At 43.4% G+C, this 17,677-nt stretch overlaps 6 protein-coding genes across 13 annotated transcripts; 3 read left to right on the top strand and 3 right to left on the bottom strand.

The window, feature by feature from the left end:
* Positions 1-316: 316 nt before the first annotated feature.
* On the bottom strand, positions 317-3,008 carry LOC108061938 (nose resistant to fluoxetine protein 6). Its single transcript, XM_044393327.2, has 10 exons — positions 2,864-3,008; positions 2,358-2,807; positions 2,139-2,279; positions 1,538-2,079; positions 1,387-1,466; positions 1,223-1,336; positions 825-1,165; positions 625-767; positions 457-571; positions 317-402 (listed from the first exon to the last, which is right to left on the bottom strand). Exons 1-10 carry the CDS (start codon positions 3,006-3,008, stop codon positions 347-349), a joined length of 2,127 nt encoding a protein of 708 aa, XP_044249262.1. The 3' UTR covers positions 317-346.
* A 95-nt stretch (positions 3,009-3,103) lies between these two features.
* Positions 3,104-6,138, bottom strand: Spn42Da (Serpin 42Da). 6 transcript variants are annotated; one of them, XM_070212247.1, is made up of 4 exons: positions 6,011-6,138; positions 4,583-5,511; positions 4,384-4,525; positions 4,062-4,290 (listed from the first exon to the last, which is right to left on the bottom strand). In XM_070212247.1, exons 1-4 carry the CDS (start codon positions 6,033-6,035, stop codon positions 4,115-4,117), a joined length of 1,272 nt encoding a protein of 423 aa, XP_070068348.1. In that variant the 5' UTR covers positions 6,036-6,138; the 3' UTR covers positions 4,062-4,114. The 6 variants fall into 6 exon arrangements, with proteins under 6 accessions (XP_070068352.1, XP_070068350.1, XP_070068349.1 ...); XM_070212252.1 differs by lacking the exon at positions 6,011-6,138 and adding an exon at positions 5,595-5,803; XM_070212251.1 differs by lacking the exons at positions 4,062-4,290; positions 6,011-6,138 and adding an exon at positions 3,104-3,292 and having other exon boundaries at positions 4,583-5,803.
* A 173-nt stretch (positions 6,139-6,311) lies between these two features.
* Spn42Db (Serpin 42Db) lies at positions 6,312-7,866 on the bottom strand. The gene is made up of 3 exons (XM_070212255.1): positions 7,003-7,866; positions 6,799-6,940; positions 6,312-6,728 (listed from the first exon to the last, which is right to left on the bottom strand). Exons 1-3 carry the CDS (start codon positions 7,855-7,857, stop codon positions 6,535-6,537), a joined length of 1,191 nt encoding a protein of 396 aa, XP_070068356.1. The 5' UTR covers positions 7,858-7,866; the 3' UTR covers positions 6,312-6,534.
* Positions 7,867-8,113: 247 nt separating this feature from the next.
* Spn42Dc (Serpin 42Dc) lies at positions 8,114-10,448 on the top strand. 2 transcript variants are annotated; one of them, XM_070212253.1, is made up of 4 exons: positions 8,114-8,234; positions 8,824-9,705; positions 10,013-10,154; positions 10,212-10,448. In XM_070212253.1, exons 2-4 carry the CDS (start codon positions 8,830-8,832, stop codon positions 10,409-10,411), a joined length of 1,218 nt encoding a protein of 405 aa, XP_070068354.1. In that variant the 5' UTR covers positions 8,114-8,234; positions 8,824-8,829; the 3' UTR covers positions 10,412-10,448. The 2 variants fall into 2 exon arrangements, with proteins under 2 accessions (XP_070068354.1, XP_070068355.1); XM_070212254.1 differs by lacking the exon at positions 8,114-8,234 and adding an exon at positions 8,617-8,756.
* Positions 10,449-10,458: 10 nt separating this feature from the next.
* On the top strand, positions 10,459-12,082 carry Spn42Dd (Serpin 42Dd). Its single transcript, XM_044393328.2, has 4 exons — positions 10,459-10,600; positions 10,811-11,661; positions 11,720-11,861; positions 11,925-12,082. Exons 1-4 carry the CDS (start codon positions 10,588-10,590, stop codon positions 12,041-12,043), a joined length of 1,125 nt encoding a protein of 374 aa, XP_044249263.1. The 5' UTR covers positions 10,459-10,587; the 3' UTR covers positions 12,044-12,082.
* Positions 12,083-13,408: 1,326 nt separating this feature from the next.
* Spn42De (Serpin 42De) lies at positions 13,409-17,365 on the top strand. 2 transcript variants are annotated; one of them, XM_044393330.2, is made up of 4 exons: positions 13,409-13,490; positions 14,421-15,340; positions 15,793-15,934; positions 17,135-17,365. In XM_044393330.2, exons 2-4 carry the CDS (start codon positions 14,468-14,470, stop codon positions 17,263-17,265), a joined length of 1,146 nt encoding a protein of 381 aa, XP_044249265.1. In that variant the 5' UTR covers positions 13,409-13,490; positions 14,421-14,467; the 3' UTR covers positions 17,266-17,365. The 2 variants fall into 2 exon arrangements, with proteins under 2 accessions (XP_044249265.1, XP_070070081.1); XM_070213980.1 differs by lacking the exon at positions 13,409-13,490 and adding an exon at positions 14,197-14,346.
* Positions 17,366-17,677: the final 312 nt, after the last annotated feature.

Below are 17,677 nucleotides of genomic sequence, written 5' to 3'. Positions count from 1 at the left end.
CGTTTTAGAATTTTTAACTTGTACATATCTTGAAACTATAATAAGTTGTCTTTAGCTTATTTTATTAACAAGTTTTGTAATTACTTCAAGTCAAGATTGGTTTTCTATTATATATTATAGTGTGCTATTTTTCTAAGCCCAAATATTTTAAAAAACTTCAAAAGGAAGAGAATATATTTCAAGAACCGATTTTCATCCAATTTGTTGAATATAATGCTAATTACAATATTGACATAATACTTATAAAATTTTCAATGATCCTTTTAGCTAATTAAAAACAAGCCAAAAAAGTTGGCAGCAATGCTATACAGCCCTCGCCTGCATCCCTGGTCGGAGTACGGCCACTTTAAACAGCTGACTGCGCGCCTCTCATTTGAATTTCCGATTGGCTTTCTTTCTGACCTGCAATTTCCCGCATTAAATTGGAATTTTTCCTTAGACGGCGATGCAACCCACCTTTCTCCGGCTCCATCAAGCAGCGCAACACCTCTCCCAGTGGGTATTCCAGCAGCAGTGCCACCGCGGCAGCCACAAATTGAGTGAGCAAGAAGACACTCAGCACGTTGCACAGCTGAAAGTGGGCTAAAATTAAGTAAGGCAACTTGCTACAATGAAAATTCTCACCAGGTAAAAGCTGGACACGTAGACCGGCTGCCTAAAATATCCCGCTACTATTCGCAGGATTACAATGTGCCAAAGAAAGGACTGAAATGAGATCCTTGCCAGCGGCCGGAAAACCGGCAAGGTGCAGAAATTATAGGCCACGCCTATCGGAGATTCGTGAGTAACATGAAACATTCATCAAAAAGTATTCTTCAACCCACCTCCCACCTTGCAGCACATGAGGAACACGAAACCCGAGCAAATCAGCACCCACAAGTTCTTGTGCAGACCGGCATACAAGGCCAACCAAAAAGAAGGCTTCTCAAAGTCGTGGCGGATGAAGATGTAGCCTGAGAAAAGGACTCCCAAAGTGGCCGCCACCAGCAGCCACATGGCCAGTTCGTACTTAAGAAGTCCCCGAAGCACTACTTTCCTGCAACGCTGCTCGAGGTAAAGATGTCCGCAGAGGAATCCGAATAGAAAGCCTCCTAAATTTGTGTAAAAGGGCGGATACATCTGGTAGAATGTGTCGGAATGCCGGAAGTACAAGTAGCGATAGGTCCTAGGGTTAAACACTTGTCAATATATGAGGAATCTTTCGAAACTTATAGTAACCCACTCTGGGCGCAGATGGTAGATAGCATCCAACTCAAGAATGTAAGTCAATATTGCAGGCACTGCTAAAGCGAGGGCCGAAATAGTTGTGTAGATCGTCTTTGTTAGCTTGGGATGCCTAAAAACACACAAGTTTTTCAAATATTCCAACAACAGAAAGGTATTTACTTTTTGGTTATAACAATCACGATCAGAAAAAGCTCAAATAGCTGCATATCCGCCCCCAAGTACCAAGTTTGATGGGAACACTAAAGGAAAAGTTGCTAAAATGTAATCTTATACAGAACCTATTGGTTCTCTAAGTAAAATCAGAACATACACTATCCTCCAGCATGTGATTGGTAACAAAGAACACGTTCTTCCACCAGTTGCTGCGGCAGAAAACCCGCTCGGCCTCGGTTAGATGCCGCCAGAAGGGTCCGTTTTGGAGCCGCACTAGCAGAGTTCCATTGAACAGGATGAGGGCGAGGAGCGAGGGCAGGAGTCTTAAGTATCTGTAGAAAAACACACGGAAGTACACGGCAATGCAATCGAGGGTGCCAGTCGTGGGTTGAATCAATTGGCGTTCGGTGAATTTCACATAGAGCAGAAAGCCACTCATTACGAAAAATATCTGAATAACCAGACTGCCGTTCTGGAATATCGAGGTCTCGAATCTGAACAAGAATTGCTCGTAGTACTCGGGATTCTCTATCGGCACCGTCATAAAGACCATTAGCGTGTGGCCCAAGATTACCACAAACACGCCGATCACGCGAAATCCGTCAAAGAAGCTCACGTCACGCGAGAAATCCGAATCAACCGATTGGGTCAGTCGATGGTAATTTCGAAGCACTGAAAAGGAGGTGAGGAGCTGCTCACCTGTTGGCAACCCAAATCAACGTATGAATGGCTGTTTTCCACAGATTTTATAAACTTACGACGACTATTTGGTGCCTCCCGATAGAAATTATCAGTCTGTTGTGGATTTTTCTTGCTCATTCGGTAGTCGTGGAAAGAGGAGCACAAAGTTAGAAGGACCATACAGATCAGCAGACCGTAAAACGTAAGATCAAGTCCATCTTTTATAGCAGTTATGTAAAGTTTTATCTATTAACTATTATTATCTGAAGTTACCAACTAAATAATCTTTTACTTACCTAGGTCCAATTGCTCATCTGCCGTCACACAATACTCAATGAGGCTGCGAACCCTTAAAGAAAACTTCTCAACGAACTCAAGATTAAGGCAGCTGTTGACCAACTCTTCGTAGAGGAGGCGCTCCTCTGAATCCCCTGATCGCCGGTGCACCTTGGCGTAGTAAGAGCGGAGTTCCTTGTCCAGGATATCTTCTTTCCCTTTCTCCCTCAAATTAGCAAAGTCAATTACACTTTGCTTACACCTCTCCAAACACACTCCTCTAAATACGCGATCATGTCGAAAGCGATGCTTGGAGTCCAGCGAAACCTCGTTGATTTGGTGCCACAAAGCAGAGCTAGCATTGGGTAAAATCTCCACATACACCAGGCAGTAGCTACCCGAGGGACTATCCAGGCAGAGATCGTAGTCATCCAGATAATGCAAGGCGGGCATTTGCCTGTAGAGGGTCACTGCATATGGAGCTCTTCCTAAATGATCTCTTCAATACAGAGCTCCCGCTACTTACGATTAAATGAGCCAGACAAAAAGTTCCCTTTCCCCAAAGGCAAAATCGTCAAAAGAACACAAATTTTCAGCCACATAATCATATTAGGAGTATCTCGCCTAGCACTTGAAGAACAACTATTGGGAATCTTTGCTCGATTTGCCATACTAATTCAGCGATAGCGTGCTAAGCCGTCAGGCCTGACTGCGCTTCCCAAAAGGTATTTCTATAAATTACTTCGACTTGACGAGATCACAACTATTAAGTGGCAGTCATTTATTATATTTTCATTGAACTTAAATTAGCTTCCTTGGCATCTTCAGATTGCCTAACCCAAGTGTCGACCAGCAAAGATCGGCAGATCAATATCAGACTTCACGTATAAAGCGAAGGGATGGTTAGCAATGAAGTGTTTGCGTCTGAAACCCGCCACGGGCATCACCCGGAATCCTAAAAGCGATGGAGAATTTTAGACAATTGCACTTTATTGTGGCTACATGCTTGGTTGGTTAGTACAAAAATAGTAAGTGTAAATATAAGATCATCGATTGTGCGCAGTCTCAAGCTTATTAAATTTGGTTTGCGATTATAGATTGGAGCTTTAGTGGCCTCCTTACCGAACCAGGACATCAATATACGACGAATGAAGATGAGACACCCGATTTGCATGGTTGATTAGTAGAAGGCACCCCGGATTATTTAAAGTTTCTGTATGCTGCCAGCGAAAAGAGTTGTCGAGTCCTTATTCAGGATGTAAAAGTTAAATGGATGGTCGACGTAGAATCGTTTCGGATCCGGCTCCGGCATGGGCATCGAACATAGCATCATGACCATTCCTGCGAATTGAGATGACAGCGGAATTCAGTTCAATGAACGAGACCATTGGCGGATTGTGAATGGAATGATGAATTAGAGCTTGAGGATTTTTCCCGCGAATAGAATTGTCGAGTCCTTATTGATTATGTAATAGTTAAATGGATGCACGACATGGAATCGGACGGGTTGCGGTTCGAACGAGAGCATCGTGGCGCGGCACATGACCATTCCTGTAAATGAACATCAAAGTCGGCGCTCAAGTGATTAAGAAACTTGAGTTAGTTTCAAGGCAGATGGTCATGCGGGTAATGTTTGGACAACTCTTACAAATGAAGCTGGTTAATGTCGTGATTGTTTTGATCCATTTCAGATTACCCCCAGGTATTAGAAACGTGCAGACATCTTCTTGTAAATTAAATAGCTGCCTTTATTGGTCTGACATAAAATAAGGTACCATCAGAGCTCATCGTGCTCGCTGTTGGCGGAGTCATTCTCCTCGAGCCGCACAACTGAGCCCCAAAACAGGGGCAGGTCCTCCTCATGGACAAGGGCATAGGTGAATGGATGATCGGCGAGGAACTCAATCGGTTCCTCGAGCGAGATAACAGAGCGCTTCATACGCACAACAGCGCCTGCGGGATGGTAAGAAGACAACACAGACACGGATGAACAAATGGGACATGCAGAGGATGATGGATGCCAAGAACTACTAAAGGATCACTTACCCGTGGCAGCCGCAGCCTCGGTTCCCTCTTCGTTCACATCGATAAAGGCCTTGTGTATGATGGCTGACACCTTCAGAGGCTCGGGACTCTGCAGCATCTTGCCGAATTCAGCTGCGTCGCTGAACATCTTTGACATGCCCAGCTGGAGAAAGGGGTTTTAGTTATATTTAATCCTTTATGTAGCTAAGACCAGGCTCACCTGCTGGAAAACGTCTGTCAACTCCACTTGGAACTCGGCCTTGAACTTGGGCAACTTCACCACCACCTGGGTTTTGTGCAGTGCCTGTGTGATCTGCGACAGAGCTGTGATGCGCAGCTTTTCCTCCAGAGCGGCCAGACCCGTCTTGCTGTTGGGCAGGACGATCAGCATGGAGAGGTCCGAGTCCTTGTAGGGCAGCTCGAGGGCCGTGGCGTCCAGCGCCGGCAGATCGGCATAGCGGAACCGCTCCTTCAAGCCCATCATCGGCACCTGGACGGAGCGCTTGTCGTCCAGGTGAAAGGTGTCCGGACGCGTGGCGTGCTTGGGGAACTGGTGCACCCAGGTGCCCTTGAAGTGAATGGCGTTCACCAGGACCAGTCGCGAATCGGCGTTCAGCACGCTGGGCGGAATCAGGTCCTTGATCAGGTGATTGGTGCGCTGCTCCACCCAACCGTTGATAGTGGCTGCCGCCTCGGTATTCTTGGCGAAGTTCACGCTCTGCGCCGCCGAGAGGAACTGCTTGGTTAACAACTCATCGAACTCCTGGCGCAGCGCATAGCCCGTCATCACGAAGATCTTGTTGGCAATGCGCAGGATCTGGCTGTTCTCGTAGGCGGCCAGCACCTGGTGGAAGCTCTGGGCGATTTGGCCGGCGTCGCTGGAGGCTAATCCAAGGCCGTGGTCCAACTCTGCGGCCGTCTCGCCCTCGGCGCCCAGGCGGGCCATCGCCGCACAGGTCTGGATGGAGAAGGGCGAGAAGACGATGTTCTCGCCGGGCTTCTGGGCCGTCAGCTTGCCGTAGACGTTGATGGAGAAGAGGGCCAGCCGGCGGGCGTACTCCTGGCGGGCGGCGTCGGTCATGGTGACGTCAGATGGGCGGACCAGCGGGCAGAGGGAAAGGGAGAGGGCTAGGAGAAGCGACCAGCAAGCTGTAAGTGCCCAAATCGACCGTGGATGAGTGGATGTGCTTGGTTTCATAAATTTATGTAATTGCAGTCGACCGATGAGTCACCTCCACGAATGTTCTGCGCTTTAGCTCTGGGATATGCCGTTTCGCCGGGGATTCACTGGGCTTCGCTTATCGGAAACGTATATTGGACAGCCTGCACCTGCTGATTCTCGACGAGCTTTCTCCAGCGGCTTCTATTTGGTATTTTCGATTTCTGTTCAAGCGGGTGCCGCCCTCGACTTTTATGAGGAGGTCTTTGAGCAACAACTGAATTTTCTCAACGAGCTCCCATTGTTTTTATGCCCGCATATCTATTGCCCCACAACAGCGTGCTCTCTTTGATTCACCTACCAAACGGGTTTTTCTCTTAGCTCTTAGTACTCTCTGTTTTGCTTTCTCTCTTTACATTTATATCATGTGGCACTCTCTGTTTCATTTATTTTCTATAGTCTTGTATGTCTGCTTATCGAATAACTTACCGTATAACCTTGTAGTATTCCCCATTTTTCAATTATTCTCGTTTTAATAATAATATTACTTGATCGCTGTGTAACCTATTGTTTGAAGCGTGCTTTATAGACTGACCTGACTTCAGGCCCACACTATTTACTGCGCCCTTATCAGCAAAGCTCCGCTTGAGCTTGTTTTTGTCTTCGACAATAATACAACTTTTTTTAGCACACTGATAACGTAAGAATGCTGAAACTCAAATTATTTTCCAGCTGAATGTGAATGTTGTTGAACCAGAGTGGTTCAGTTTTGTATTGTTTAACAATAGGATTGAGTTTATTGGGGTTACAGGTTACCCCTTTTTCCTGTCAAATTTTTAACCAATAGAGCTAAGTTGCTTTTATAATTAATAATTAATTTTTAACATAAGTTATTTAGTGGCATCCTTACTGACAATGTAAAAAGGTTCCACGAAAATGACTTTTGGAACTGGGGATGTCTACTTTACTAATAAAGAGTGTTTCTTATCTATTTCACAGACACCTCACATTCCTCAGGATTTGCATTCGTTGTTATAAGTACAGGCATCACATTTTTCCCGCTTTTCAAACTTCGTAGTGTTAAAGTGTCCGACAAAGAGAAGACCATGGGAGTTGTCATAGATCGCATAGAAAAAAGGTCTATTAGCATGAAACAACTTTGGAGGACGAGGCTTAGCAGTTGCGCTTCTAAATGTGGCAACCACAGCTGAAAGAAAGGATTCGAAATAAAAGTTCCAAAATTAATATTTTTTGAACCTATATTTTCCCTGGCTCACCTGTTGTGGCTGCAGCTTCTGTGCCAACTTCATTTACCTCGATGAAGGCCTTGTGTATGATCTTGGACACAAAAAGAGGTGCCTGGGACTTTAGCATAGCGCCAAACTCGGCCTGTTCGCTAAAAATACGTTTGATGTCCATCTGTGAGTAATCAGGAGGCAAATATATAACTAAAAACTAATCACTCGACGATTTCGACTCACCAGCTTAAACGTCTCTGATAGTTCCTGCTGGAATTCCGCTTTAAAACTAGGAATCTTGACATCAACTTGTTCCAGGTTCATAGAGGATGACAAATCTTGTAGAGAAGTGCGACTTAGTCTGCTTTCCAGGCTCGTGAGATTCGATTTCTCATCTGGCAGAATGAGGATCATGACCAGATTACAAGCACTATAGTTCATTTTGAGGGCAGTTGCTTGGAGCTTGGGAAGCGGGGCAAAGGAAAAGTTTCCGGTCACATGCATCATCCTCACTCTGACCGATTTACCGGACTGCAAGAAGAAATCCTCCTCTTGAGTGTCGTTTTCATTGAACTTGATTGACCAATTTCCTTTGAAGTGAATAGCATTGATAAGCAACAGCCGAGAGTCCTTGTCTAGAACTCCAGGGCTGATAATGTCCTTGATTAGGCCGTTGGTCTGCGACTCCATCCATTTGTTAATCATACTGGCAGCTTGATCGCTGCCAAAGTCAATCTCCATTGCTTTGGAGTGGAATTTCTTTTCCACAATGTTGCCAAACTGCCCGCCGATCTCGAGGCCCTTCATCAAATAAAGCCCGTTGACCATTTTAAGGACCTGACACTGTTCGTAGGACTTGAGCACAGTCTCGAAATTCTCCGCTACCTCCTGCACATCTTTCCCTCCGAAACGGAGACCCTCGTCCAACTCCTTGGCTGTAGCCGATCCCTCCGTGGCTCCCATCCGCAGCATGCCTACTGAGGTCCTCACGGATAGAGGAGAATAGCTGATATTCTGGCCAGGATTGGCCCGGCACAACTGGTCAAGCAGACAAAAGGCAAACTGTTCCAAGCCCTGGGCAAACTCCTCATCTTTCATGGTGAAGAAAAGCAGAAGAATTTATTTCAGCTTTGCAATTGAAGAGTCGGTGGCTACTCTTTTTTCGGAAACATAAGAGTAAATAATGGGAACTTGATTGATAAGACCCTATGATCGAGCAATTATTATAATAAGAAGCCAGATAAGCTATCGACCTGGCGGATATGCTGATAGGAAGCTTCTGTTCCAGCTGGCTAATCAGCAGGCTCTCTCAGCCAAGAGCACCTGCCACTCCAGACTCTCTTGGAATTTATCTAATCGAGGCACGGTTCGTTCAGTTCTGAGTCACTGCAATTCCGGGCGTTAGTCAGTTCCGCGCCGTTTGACAGACCTCACGCACCTTCCCCAGTTGCCTCCGTTTGGCTCTCTTTTCCGGTGTAAGTTATCAGCGAATAAATAGTTATCAATCAAAGACGCTCCTCACCTCTTTCACCGAGCCCAGCAGCTTATCAGAAATTATATTACCAGTTCCATGTAGTGCTTAATCTATCAGATTCCTGGTAGACTAGGTTATGGTAAGCCAAATGAGTAGTGTTTCATAGGAGAGAAAGAATGCACCACCCACTATACTGTTTTTTTTGAGATTTGTGCATTATGAGCGATAAGAAAATATAATATAAACATCAACAACTTTATCAGTTGACGTGTTTCCTTTTTTATCATTTAATTAGCTTTCGTGGCGTTTGTTATAAAGCCATTTTTAATGACGAAAGCAATTAGTGCCTGCCCATTTGTTTATTATACTTTTTCTTTTATGGAGTTGAATTGATTATAATTTGTGGAATATTTTTTCGGCAATAAAAAGTACACCGTAGTAGTTTGATTCGAAAACGTCATGAACGGTAGGCAGTATTTTTGTAAGCATTTGCAATTACTTCTGGTAAAGTAGAATAAGCACGGTACTGTTGAGTTTCTTATTCTAAAATATATTTTAAATTTTTTAAGAATTTTGTTTTCTATCTGCAGATCAAGATGAGCGACCCCCAGGAAAGTAGAAATCTGTTCTCCCGCAACCTGATAGACACCATTACCAAAGATGCCCTGCAGCAAAACAGAGATTCCCCAATAAACACGGTTTTCTCACCCGCTTCCGTCCAAAGTTGCTTGACCCTGGCCTTCATGGGAGCTTCAGGATCGACGGCCGAGGAGCTGAGGAATGGACTGCAACTTGGACCAGGAGATCGTCATCACATAGCCCGCTCCTTTGGGGAATTCTGGCGGACAAACTGCAATTATGGCGACCGAGGACCCGTTCTGAAGTCCGTGAATCGATTGTACGTGAACGATAGCCTGGAACTGCATCCGGAATTCAACGAGATTGCCGTTGACTTTTTCCAGTCGAAGGCGGAGGTTGCCAAGTTTGCCGATTCCGAAGGGGCAACGCAGCAGATCAACGAGTGGGTGGAACTGGAGACGGAGCACAAGATCACCAACCTGCTTCAGTCGGACGCCGTGAACGACGAGACCAGCGCCGTGCTCATCAACGCCCTGTACTTCAAGGGAAAGTGGCAGAAACCCTTTATGCCGGAGACCACCTCGCTAGACGCTTTCCACGTGGACCCGGACACGCGGGTGGAGGTGAACATGATGTACCAGGAGGACAAGTTCAGGTTCGCTGATTTACCACAGCTGAAAGCCCGGGCTGTCCAGCTCCCCTATGAATACTCTAACATCCATATGCTCATTCTGCTGCCCAACGAAATCTCCGGCTTGCAGGAGTTGGAACTGCAACTCAAGGATGTGGATCTAGCTGACATTGATGCGGCCATGATTCTGCAGGATGTGGAGATTTTTCTGCCCAGGATGGACATAGAGTACGACGTGGACCTCAAACAAATACTAAATCAGGTGAGAATTGGATTGGAATTGGTGGAGTGAAAAATATTAAAAGCGAATTTATTACGGAATTTTAAACTAGAGCCTATACTACACACAAAAAAAAGCATGTTTCCGTTAAATCAATATGGCCATGCAAACCCATGTCGTTTTTACATGAAACACTCTTTTCGACCACTTCAAATTTACCTGGCGCATATCAAATTAAAATTGATCTTAAATAATGTAAAATCTACGTTTCATATTGGTTTTTTTTGGGTTTATTTATTTATTTGTAATTTAATAATGCCTGTTACTAACTTTAACTGCTTATCAATAGCTGGGCATTGCGGAAGTCTTCAGCGATAATGCCAAGCTGGACGGCCTCTTCACCTCGAAAACTGGCCAAAAGATCTCGGCGGCGAAGCACCGTGGCTACATCAACGTAAACGAGGCGGGATCAGAGGCAGCAGCCGTCACTTGTAAGTAGAATCCGCTACTCCCAACGTTCCCATACTGATTCTAACACCCACTTGCAGTCATGAAGATCGTACCCATGATGCTGAACATGAACAAGAAGCTCTTCAAAGTGGACCACCCGTTTGTGTTCTACATTCGCAACTCGCAGGCCGTCTTCTTTGCCGGGAGATACTCGAACCCCAGGTCTGGATTAAAAGAGGAGGGTGCCTCGAGGGAAGGTTCCAATGCCAGCATGTACAATGTCCCAGAACAGCAGTGAGACCAAATAAAACTCAGCTAGGAAATCCCCACTAGTAGTCATTGAATTTCAATCTAAGAGAGCTGTGTGCGCAGTTCGCGGCACTTGCGAAAGTGCATATATAAGCTCGACTTGGCACTCTCCGCTCAGTTTACAGAGATACTTATCTCGGGGACCAGTTCGTCGGAGGCGGTCAAATGTATTACTTGTGTAAGTGGCGATCGCTGGAAGCCAGTGAAATAAATTGTTGGGAAAACCAAATCGTTTGGTTATAAATTATAATTTTTGATTTTAATTGATACGTGATATTTATCATATTAATTAACAAGTTGGAATAAATATCGAGCTTTTATTCTCGAGGCATTTTTTTTACCTTGTGTGAAACTAAGTGGGAATTGATATTTGTTTTCCTTGCCATAGTCCTCATTCTGTGGGCCACTTCTGTGGCCTGCCAGGCCTCCGAGGAGATCTACCAGCTGCTGGCCAAGAGCCATGCCAACCAGAACCTCATCGTCTCGCCAGTTTCCATAGAGGTAATCCTCAGCATGGTCTACATGGGTGCAGGAGGGTCGACGGCGCAGGAGCTGCAAAGTGCCCTGAGATTGCCTTCCGGGGACAAGCAGGCGGTGGCCACCAAATACGCGGAACTCCTCAACCAACTTCAGGGTCAGGAGAAGGAGCAGGGAGCCACACTGAAGCTGGCCAACCGCATCTACGTGAACGATCAGTACGGCCTGCAAGAGGATTACAATCTGGCTGTGCGGGAACCCTTCAAGGCCGAGGCGGAGTCCATTAGTCTGGCAAATGGCCCCCTGGCTGCTGGGCGAATCAACCAGTGGGTGCTCAGCCAAACGGGTGGCAAGATCAAGGACATGATCGATCCCGGCAGCATGACGTCCGATGTCAAGGCCCTGCTGGTCAACGCCATCTACTTCAAGGGCCAGTGGGAGTCCAAGTTTGAGCCAGATAAAACGAGATCCTCCACCTTCCAAGTGTCCGCCGACCAGAATGTCACTGTCCCAATGATGATGCAGATGGGGACTTTCAGGGCCAACTACTTCCGAGACCTGGACGCACAAGTCATCGAGCTGCCGTACCAGAACTCCAACCTGTCCATGACCATCTTCCTGCCCCGCGATGTTGGAGGCCTGAGCGCGCTGGAGGAGAAGATCTCTGGATTCGCCCGGCCGCTGGAGGCCAATGAGGTGTATGTGAAGCTGCCCAGGTTCAAAATCGAGTTTCGAGACGAACTTAAAGAGACCTTAGAGAAGGTAAGTCGGTTGTACAACAAAAAATATCTGGTTTTGCTACTCTAGAATTCCATTGCAGCTGGGCATCCGAGAGCTTTTCACCGACAACTCTGATTTAGGTGGCTTGTTCGCCGATAAGTCAGGCGGAAAAGTCAGCCAAGTCTCGCACAAGGCGTTCCTGGAGGTGAACGAGGAGGGGGCAGAGGCCGCGGCTGCCACATGTGAGTAGAGATTCGGTTATCGTTACTACGTACTATATACTCACTGTTTACGCTAATCCCCAGCTGTTTCCGTCACGAATCGAGCCGGCTTTTCTATGTTCTTCGTCGCCGATCATCCCTTCGCCTTCGTCATTCGCGATCCGAACACCATATACTTCCAGGGCCATGTTGTCAGTCCTTAAATAAATGGAAAAAACTAAAGTGCTGACTTGTATTATAAAGCATGTTGATTAAGCCTTAGGCTACTCTCACAATTTAAATTGCTAATAGCAATTTGATTTTCCCAATTAGATTGTTAGTGATTGTGTGTTGATCAAATCTATTCAATGGGTGACTAACAAATGATTAATCTTAGAAAACAGAGGAAAACAAATTAATCATGAAATCAAGTGCTATGAATCAAACCGATGCTCAAATGGGATGCTTAGAAATTTGATATTCTTTTATAAAAACTAATATGTTGCTGGGACTAAGGCTTAGTACTCAACCCAACAAAAAGTCGTCCAAAACAAAAAACTTCATATGAAAAACAACGTCAAAAAATTTTGTTTCATATGAAGTTTTTGTTTTGGACGACTTTTTGTTGGGTTGAGTACTAGCCCTAACAGAAGAAAAGTTCATACTGGCAACATTGCATTGTTTCAAAGTGTTTATTTATTTGTTAAAATGTCAAATGTTAAGTCAACTTTAGGTTTTTCACATCTCCATTTCGCTTGATCGCACTGTCGGTAGCATACCCACTCTATGCGCTCTCCAAACTTCCATATCCATATCGAGTAGTTCTTTCCCGCTTAATCTCCCCCAGGTCTTCAGTCCGCTTTTTAGACCTCTAATTATAGTGCATACGGACTCGAAGAAGATACTTATTTTAACAATAAAGAGTATTTTCATAGTCTGCTGTTAAGGGAAAATATTCTTCCCCGACAGATTGAAAATTAAAACCTTAAATAAATTTCAACGTTAAAGCATTTCTTCGTCGCCTATCATTTTTATAGAACTTTTAGCTTTATACGTTGTCATGACTGTGAAAGGTCAAAAAATATTGTTCTTGATTAACAGATACGGAGGAAAAACCCCCATCATGAACTTTACCATTTGTATAAATTTATTGTTTTGGAAAAACCACGAGAGTGTAAACCACAGAGAAACCACAATTTTAATCAACTACACTAGTTTATGTAAAGTTAAAAGAAACCACTATTTTAATCAATTACACTAGTTTATGTAATTGATTAAAATAGTTTATGTAATTGATTAAAATAGTGGTTTCTTTTAACTTTTAATTTAAAAATCGAATGCAAATTCTTTTGAATTCGATTTTCATTTTAGCTTAATAAAAAGAAAAAAGTTTGAAGAAGAAATATTGAACACCGCCATGTAGGGGTCTTGAACTATTTTGGGACACATTTATCTTGGGCGGCATCTTTTGAACTATTCCTATTGAAATACGTTGGTTGAGTTTAGGGCGATGCAGTAAAAAACACTTTGATGTATCTTATTCAATTAACAAATATTTCCACAAATAGTGCTCTTGTGGGGCCCAAACAAAATTCAGTTCTCTGTGGAAAGCAGAAGGCCTCGCACCGCTCGATAAACCCACACAGTCTTTTGAATCCATTGGATTTAGCTGTAAGTATTGACAAATCCTATGCAGTCATCTATGCATTTGTATTTTTTTTGTTTGCTGATATACTGAATAGAATATTTTTAGTTAATAAACCATTCTTTCACTTTCGAAGTGATTTCCGCAGAGAGAAATATTTTTAATTGTAAACAAAATGACATCACTGTTTGTCAACAACTGCGAGTATATCGGATAGTAAGAGTGCTGAGAATGGCCACAAATGAAGAGAGCACAGTAAAGAGAGCTGTGGGTGAAATACTTGCTCTTAATCTTATTCCTAATTTTAATGGGGTTTAGTCACGATATGGGGAAATGGAAATTATAACTTTGTCAGTGCGACTATTGCTCATTAAAACAGTGCTTTAGTTTACATTGGATTGTAAAGGTAACTAATTAAAACTTTAATTAAAGTCGTAATATTAAGAATAAATAAAAATATTAATATTAAATATTAATCTTATTTACTAAGAAAGCACAGAAACTGTGTTCGAAAAAATTCAATACTAATTATAACAAGGATTAGATGGGGAAATAAAGCAACTATCTAAAAAAAAATGTGTGGTTGCGGTATTTTAATTCTAATACTTCTAATTAAGAACTTTATAGTACACTTAAGCCAACTTTGTGGTACTAAAACTTTACCCAGGAATTGTGGTTTTATTTATCGAAAAAACCAAATATCTTTCCTACGTATTAAATCATAATAAAAAAAGAAAGAATAGGAGAAACCAGTTGTGGGTTATGGGAATTACAGCAGAACACAGAAATAAAATTCATATAAAACCTGTCTGAGCTCAGTTAACAATCTAACCGCAGTTCAAACAAAAAATCGGAATAGTTCAGTTCGTGTCATCATGTCAGGTAGGAAAGATGCTCCCATTTCGCCCTTTTCTAATTTTTTGGTTATTCTTTTTCCCCGTCCACTTGTCCTGCAGTCAAGGCCACGTGTTCACTTTTGCTGCTCCAGGGCTTGATTCTGGCCATGGCCAACACTGTTAACTACTCCGAACGAGCTGCCGGGGAGGCCCAGTTTGCCTCGAGGCTTTATGGCCAGCTGGCCAAGTCCGAGCCAGGACGGAATATCGTCCTCTCACCCTCGTCCATTAGGACGGGCTTGGCTCTGGCCTACTTGGGCGCCGAGGGCAGCACCGCCGACGAGCTGAAGCAGGGATTGGGCCTGGAGGGGGCCGACAAATCGGAGGTAGCCCAGAAATTCGCCCAGCTGTTGGCGAAAGGACAGGGGGACGAGGATGGACCCAAATTGAAGTATGCCAATCGGATTTACGTGGCTCAGAGATTTCAGCTGGCCCAAGCCTATCAGGACTTGGTCAGCAAAAACTTTGCAGCAGCTGCCGAGAATGTGGACTTCGCCCAGAGTGCCGATACTGCCAAGCGCATTAACTCCTGGGTGGAGGAGCAGACCCATCAGCAAATCAAGAACCTCATCGGTCCGGACTCCCTCGACGAAGATACGGCTGCCATTCTGGTCAATTCCATCTACTTTAAGGCCGACTGGCAGAGCAGCTTCCCCGACTACGCCACCTTTGGCCGCGACTTTGTCAATCACGGAGGTCAGAAGGTCAGCGTGGACACCATGTCCCAAGAGGATTACTTCAGGTTCGGCGAGCTGCCGCAGTTAAAGGCTAAGGCCCTGGAATTGCCGTACACCGGGACAGATATAGTCTTCCTTATCATTCTGCCCCAGGAGGAGCAGGGATTGGCCTTCGTTGAGGAGAAGCTGAAGGGTCTGGACCTCAATGAAATAAGCTCCCAGTTGAGCAGGCAAAAAGTACAGGTGCAGCTGCCCAAGTTCAAATTCGAGTTCGATGTACCCCTGCAGCCGGCCCTCGAGGAGGTGAGTTTTCTATAGTATTCGTGAGAAAAATATTTATATCATTTTAAAATATTAGCCCAGTTAGCACCCAACTATAATAACCCAACTATAATTAATAAATTGAATACTCTATTGAATCAAAAGAAATGATAATGAAATTGAGAAAGTTAGTCATAAGTAGGAACATTTCATATATTTTTTTAAACTTTTAATAATTTTGGAATTGTTTTTATAATCTCTCTTCGGGGTTTCAAACTCTTTAGCATTTTAAATGACTCTTTACTGAAAATATTCCAAAATAATTAGTCCTAAAAAAAAAACCATTTGAAAATCGTAGACATCAATCCTTTCTTCAAGGAATTTATCCAATGGCCAATGTATGTGTTTAAAAATAAAAAAAATTTTAGTTGTGTGGACTTTGTCTTCTTAAGAAAGTATACAGGAAATAACCTTAAATTGTTGTATCCTTCCAGCTGGGAATAAAGAAACTATTTGCTCCCGAGGCGAACCTCAGCAGTCTACTTCAGACATCGGAACCACTTCGGATCTCGGAGGTGAAGCACAAGGCCATCATCGAGGTGAACGAGAAGGGAACTACTGCTAGTGGAACTACCTGTGAGTTATCCTAGAAAAATAACAAAGGAACATTTGTAATTGTTTTTTTTTTATTACACAGGAACACAAAATTAAACTTTGTGAAATTTCCACGAACCATTTCAAGTTTTCCATGATATTTGGATGCTCCTGAGTAAAAGTCCCATACAAAATTATTTTCCATCACCTACAGGTTCCGCGGTATAGCTAAGAATACAAAAAACCGATGTTTGCCGACATTTTGAATTACATGGCCTATATAATTGGACTAACCTTTATTATTTTCGGTAGAACCTATTCTCAATACATCACGGCATTCATTAAAAATAGTCCCCATTGTGAAGCATTGCCCATGTCTTTGGAATTCGACGCCAAAGTTGAAAATCCCAAAATTGTAGAGCTTTTTCTGATGGAAAAACAATTCTGAGGTTTAAATTTTAAATGGAAGTAATTTTAACTATTCGTTGTATCTATTGTTCATTGTATGCTTTAATTTCGGTTTAAAGCGTTTTCATGAGGACATTTTATTGGATTTCTTATACTAATAAAACCGATTTTTTTATTTCATTATCTACTCCTAAATGTTGTCAAATTTCGAATAAGTCATGGCAACCTCTAGAACTAAGAAACTAAAATACGTTCACTGAACATACATAAAGAAATGTAAATGTTTACTCCCATTCTGTAGGATGCCTTGACTTTTTTAAAATTTGACAACATTTAGGAGTAGATAATAAAATAAAAAAAAAGGTTTTATTAGTATAAGAAATCCAATAAAATGTCCTCATGAAAACGCTTTAAACCGAAATTAAAGCATACAATGAACAATAGATACAACGAATAGTTAAAATTACTTCCATTCAAAATTTAAACCTCAGAATTGTTTTTCCATCAGAAAAAGCTCTACAATTTTGGGATTTTCAACTTTGGCGTCGAATTCCAAAGACATGGGCAATGCTTCACAATGGGGACTATTTTCTAGGAATGCCGTGATGTATTGAGAGTTGGTCCTACCGAAAATAATAAAGGTTAGTCCAATTATATAGGCCACGTAATTCAAAATGTCGGCAAACATCGGTTTTTTGTATTCTTAGCTATACCGCGGAACCTGTAGGTGATGGAAAATAATTTTGTATGGGACTTTTACTCAGGAGCACCCAAATATCATGGAAAACTTGAAATGGTTCGTGGAAATTTTTGGCTGTGTACCTGTGTTATCAGTTGTCAAGGCCCAGGTGGAATCTCTCTTGGAAGGAGAGCAAGTATTCGAGTTTATTGCGGATCATCCCTTTTTCTTCGCCATCAAGGACGCACAGAGCACCTACTTCCTGGGCCATGTCAGCCAACTTTGAGTCGGAGTTGTGCGATAAGTTGTGCCCTCCCTAAAACTGAAACCTGAAACCCAATATGTTGTTCTGTCAGCATCCAATAAATGCCAATTTTCGATGTCAAGAGCAGGGACACGAGTACCGACAGGTATGTCAACCTTGTTGGTTGATTAGTTGGGGTTGCATAATGCTGTTGGCCTGGCTGGTTGCTGGTTGCCCTTTGCTACTTGTTTGTAATTAGAGCCATCCGAGAGTTGCAGTTGACATTGATAGTTTATTAAGGGCCTCCGAACCTCCAATACTGCAATCCTTCGACTTTGGACGAGTGCCAGGCTGTTTGGCAGTCCTGTATCAGTCTCCTGATTCTGTGTGTGTGTGCAGCGGGCAATAAATCAAAGTTAGTATAGCTATCAATCCATGACACAACGGCGGACAA

The sequence above is a fragment of the Drosophila takahashii genome, chromosome 2R (genome assembly GCF_030179915.1).
Source record: "Drosophila takahashii strain IR98-3 E-12201 chromosome 2R, DtakHiC1v2, whole genome shotgun sequence".
NCBI lineage: Eukaryota > Metazoa > Arthropoda > Insecta > Diptera > Drosophilidae > Drosophila > Drosophila takahashii.
The sequence above is the reverse complement of the archived record's forward strand: the minus strand, read 5'-3'. Positions and strand labels throughout refer to the sequence as shown.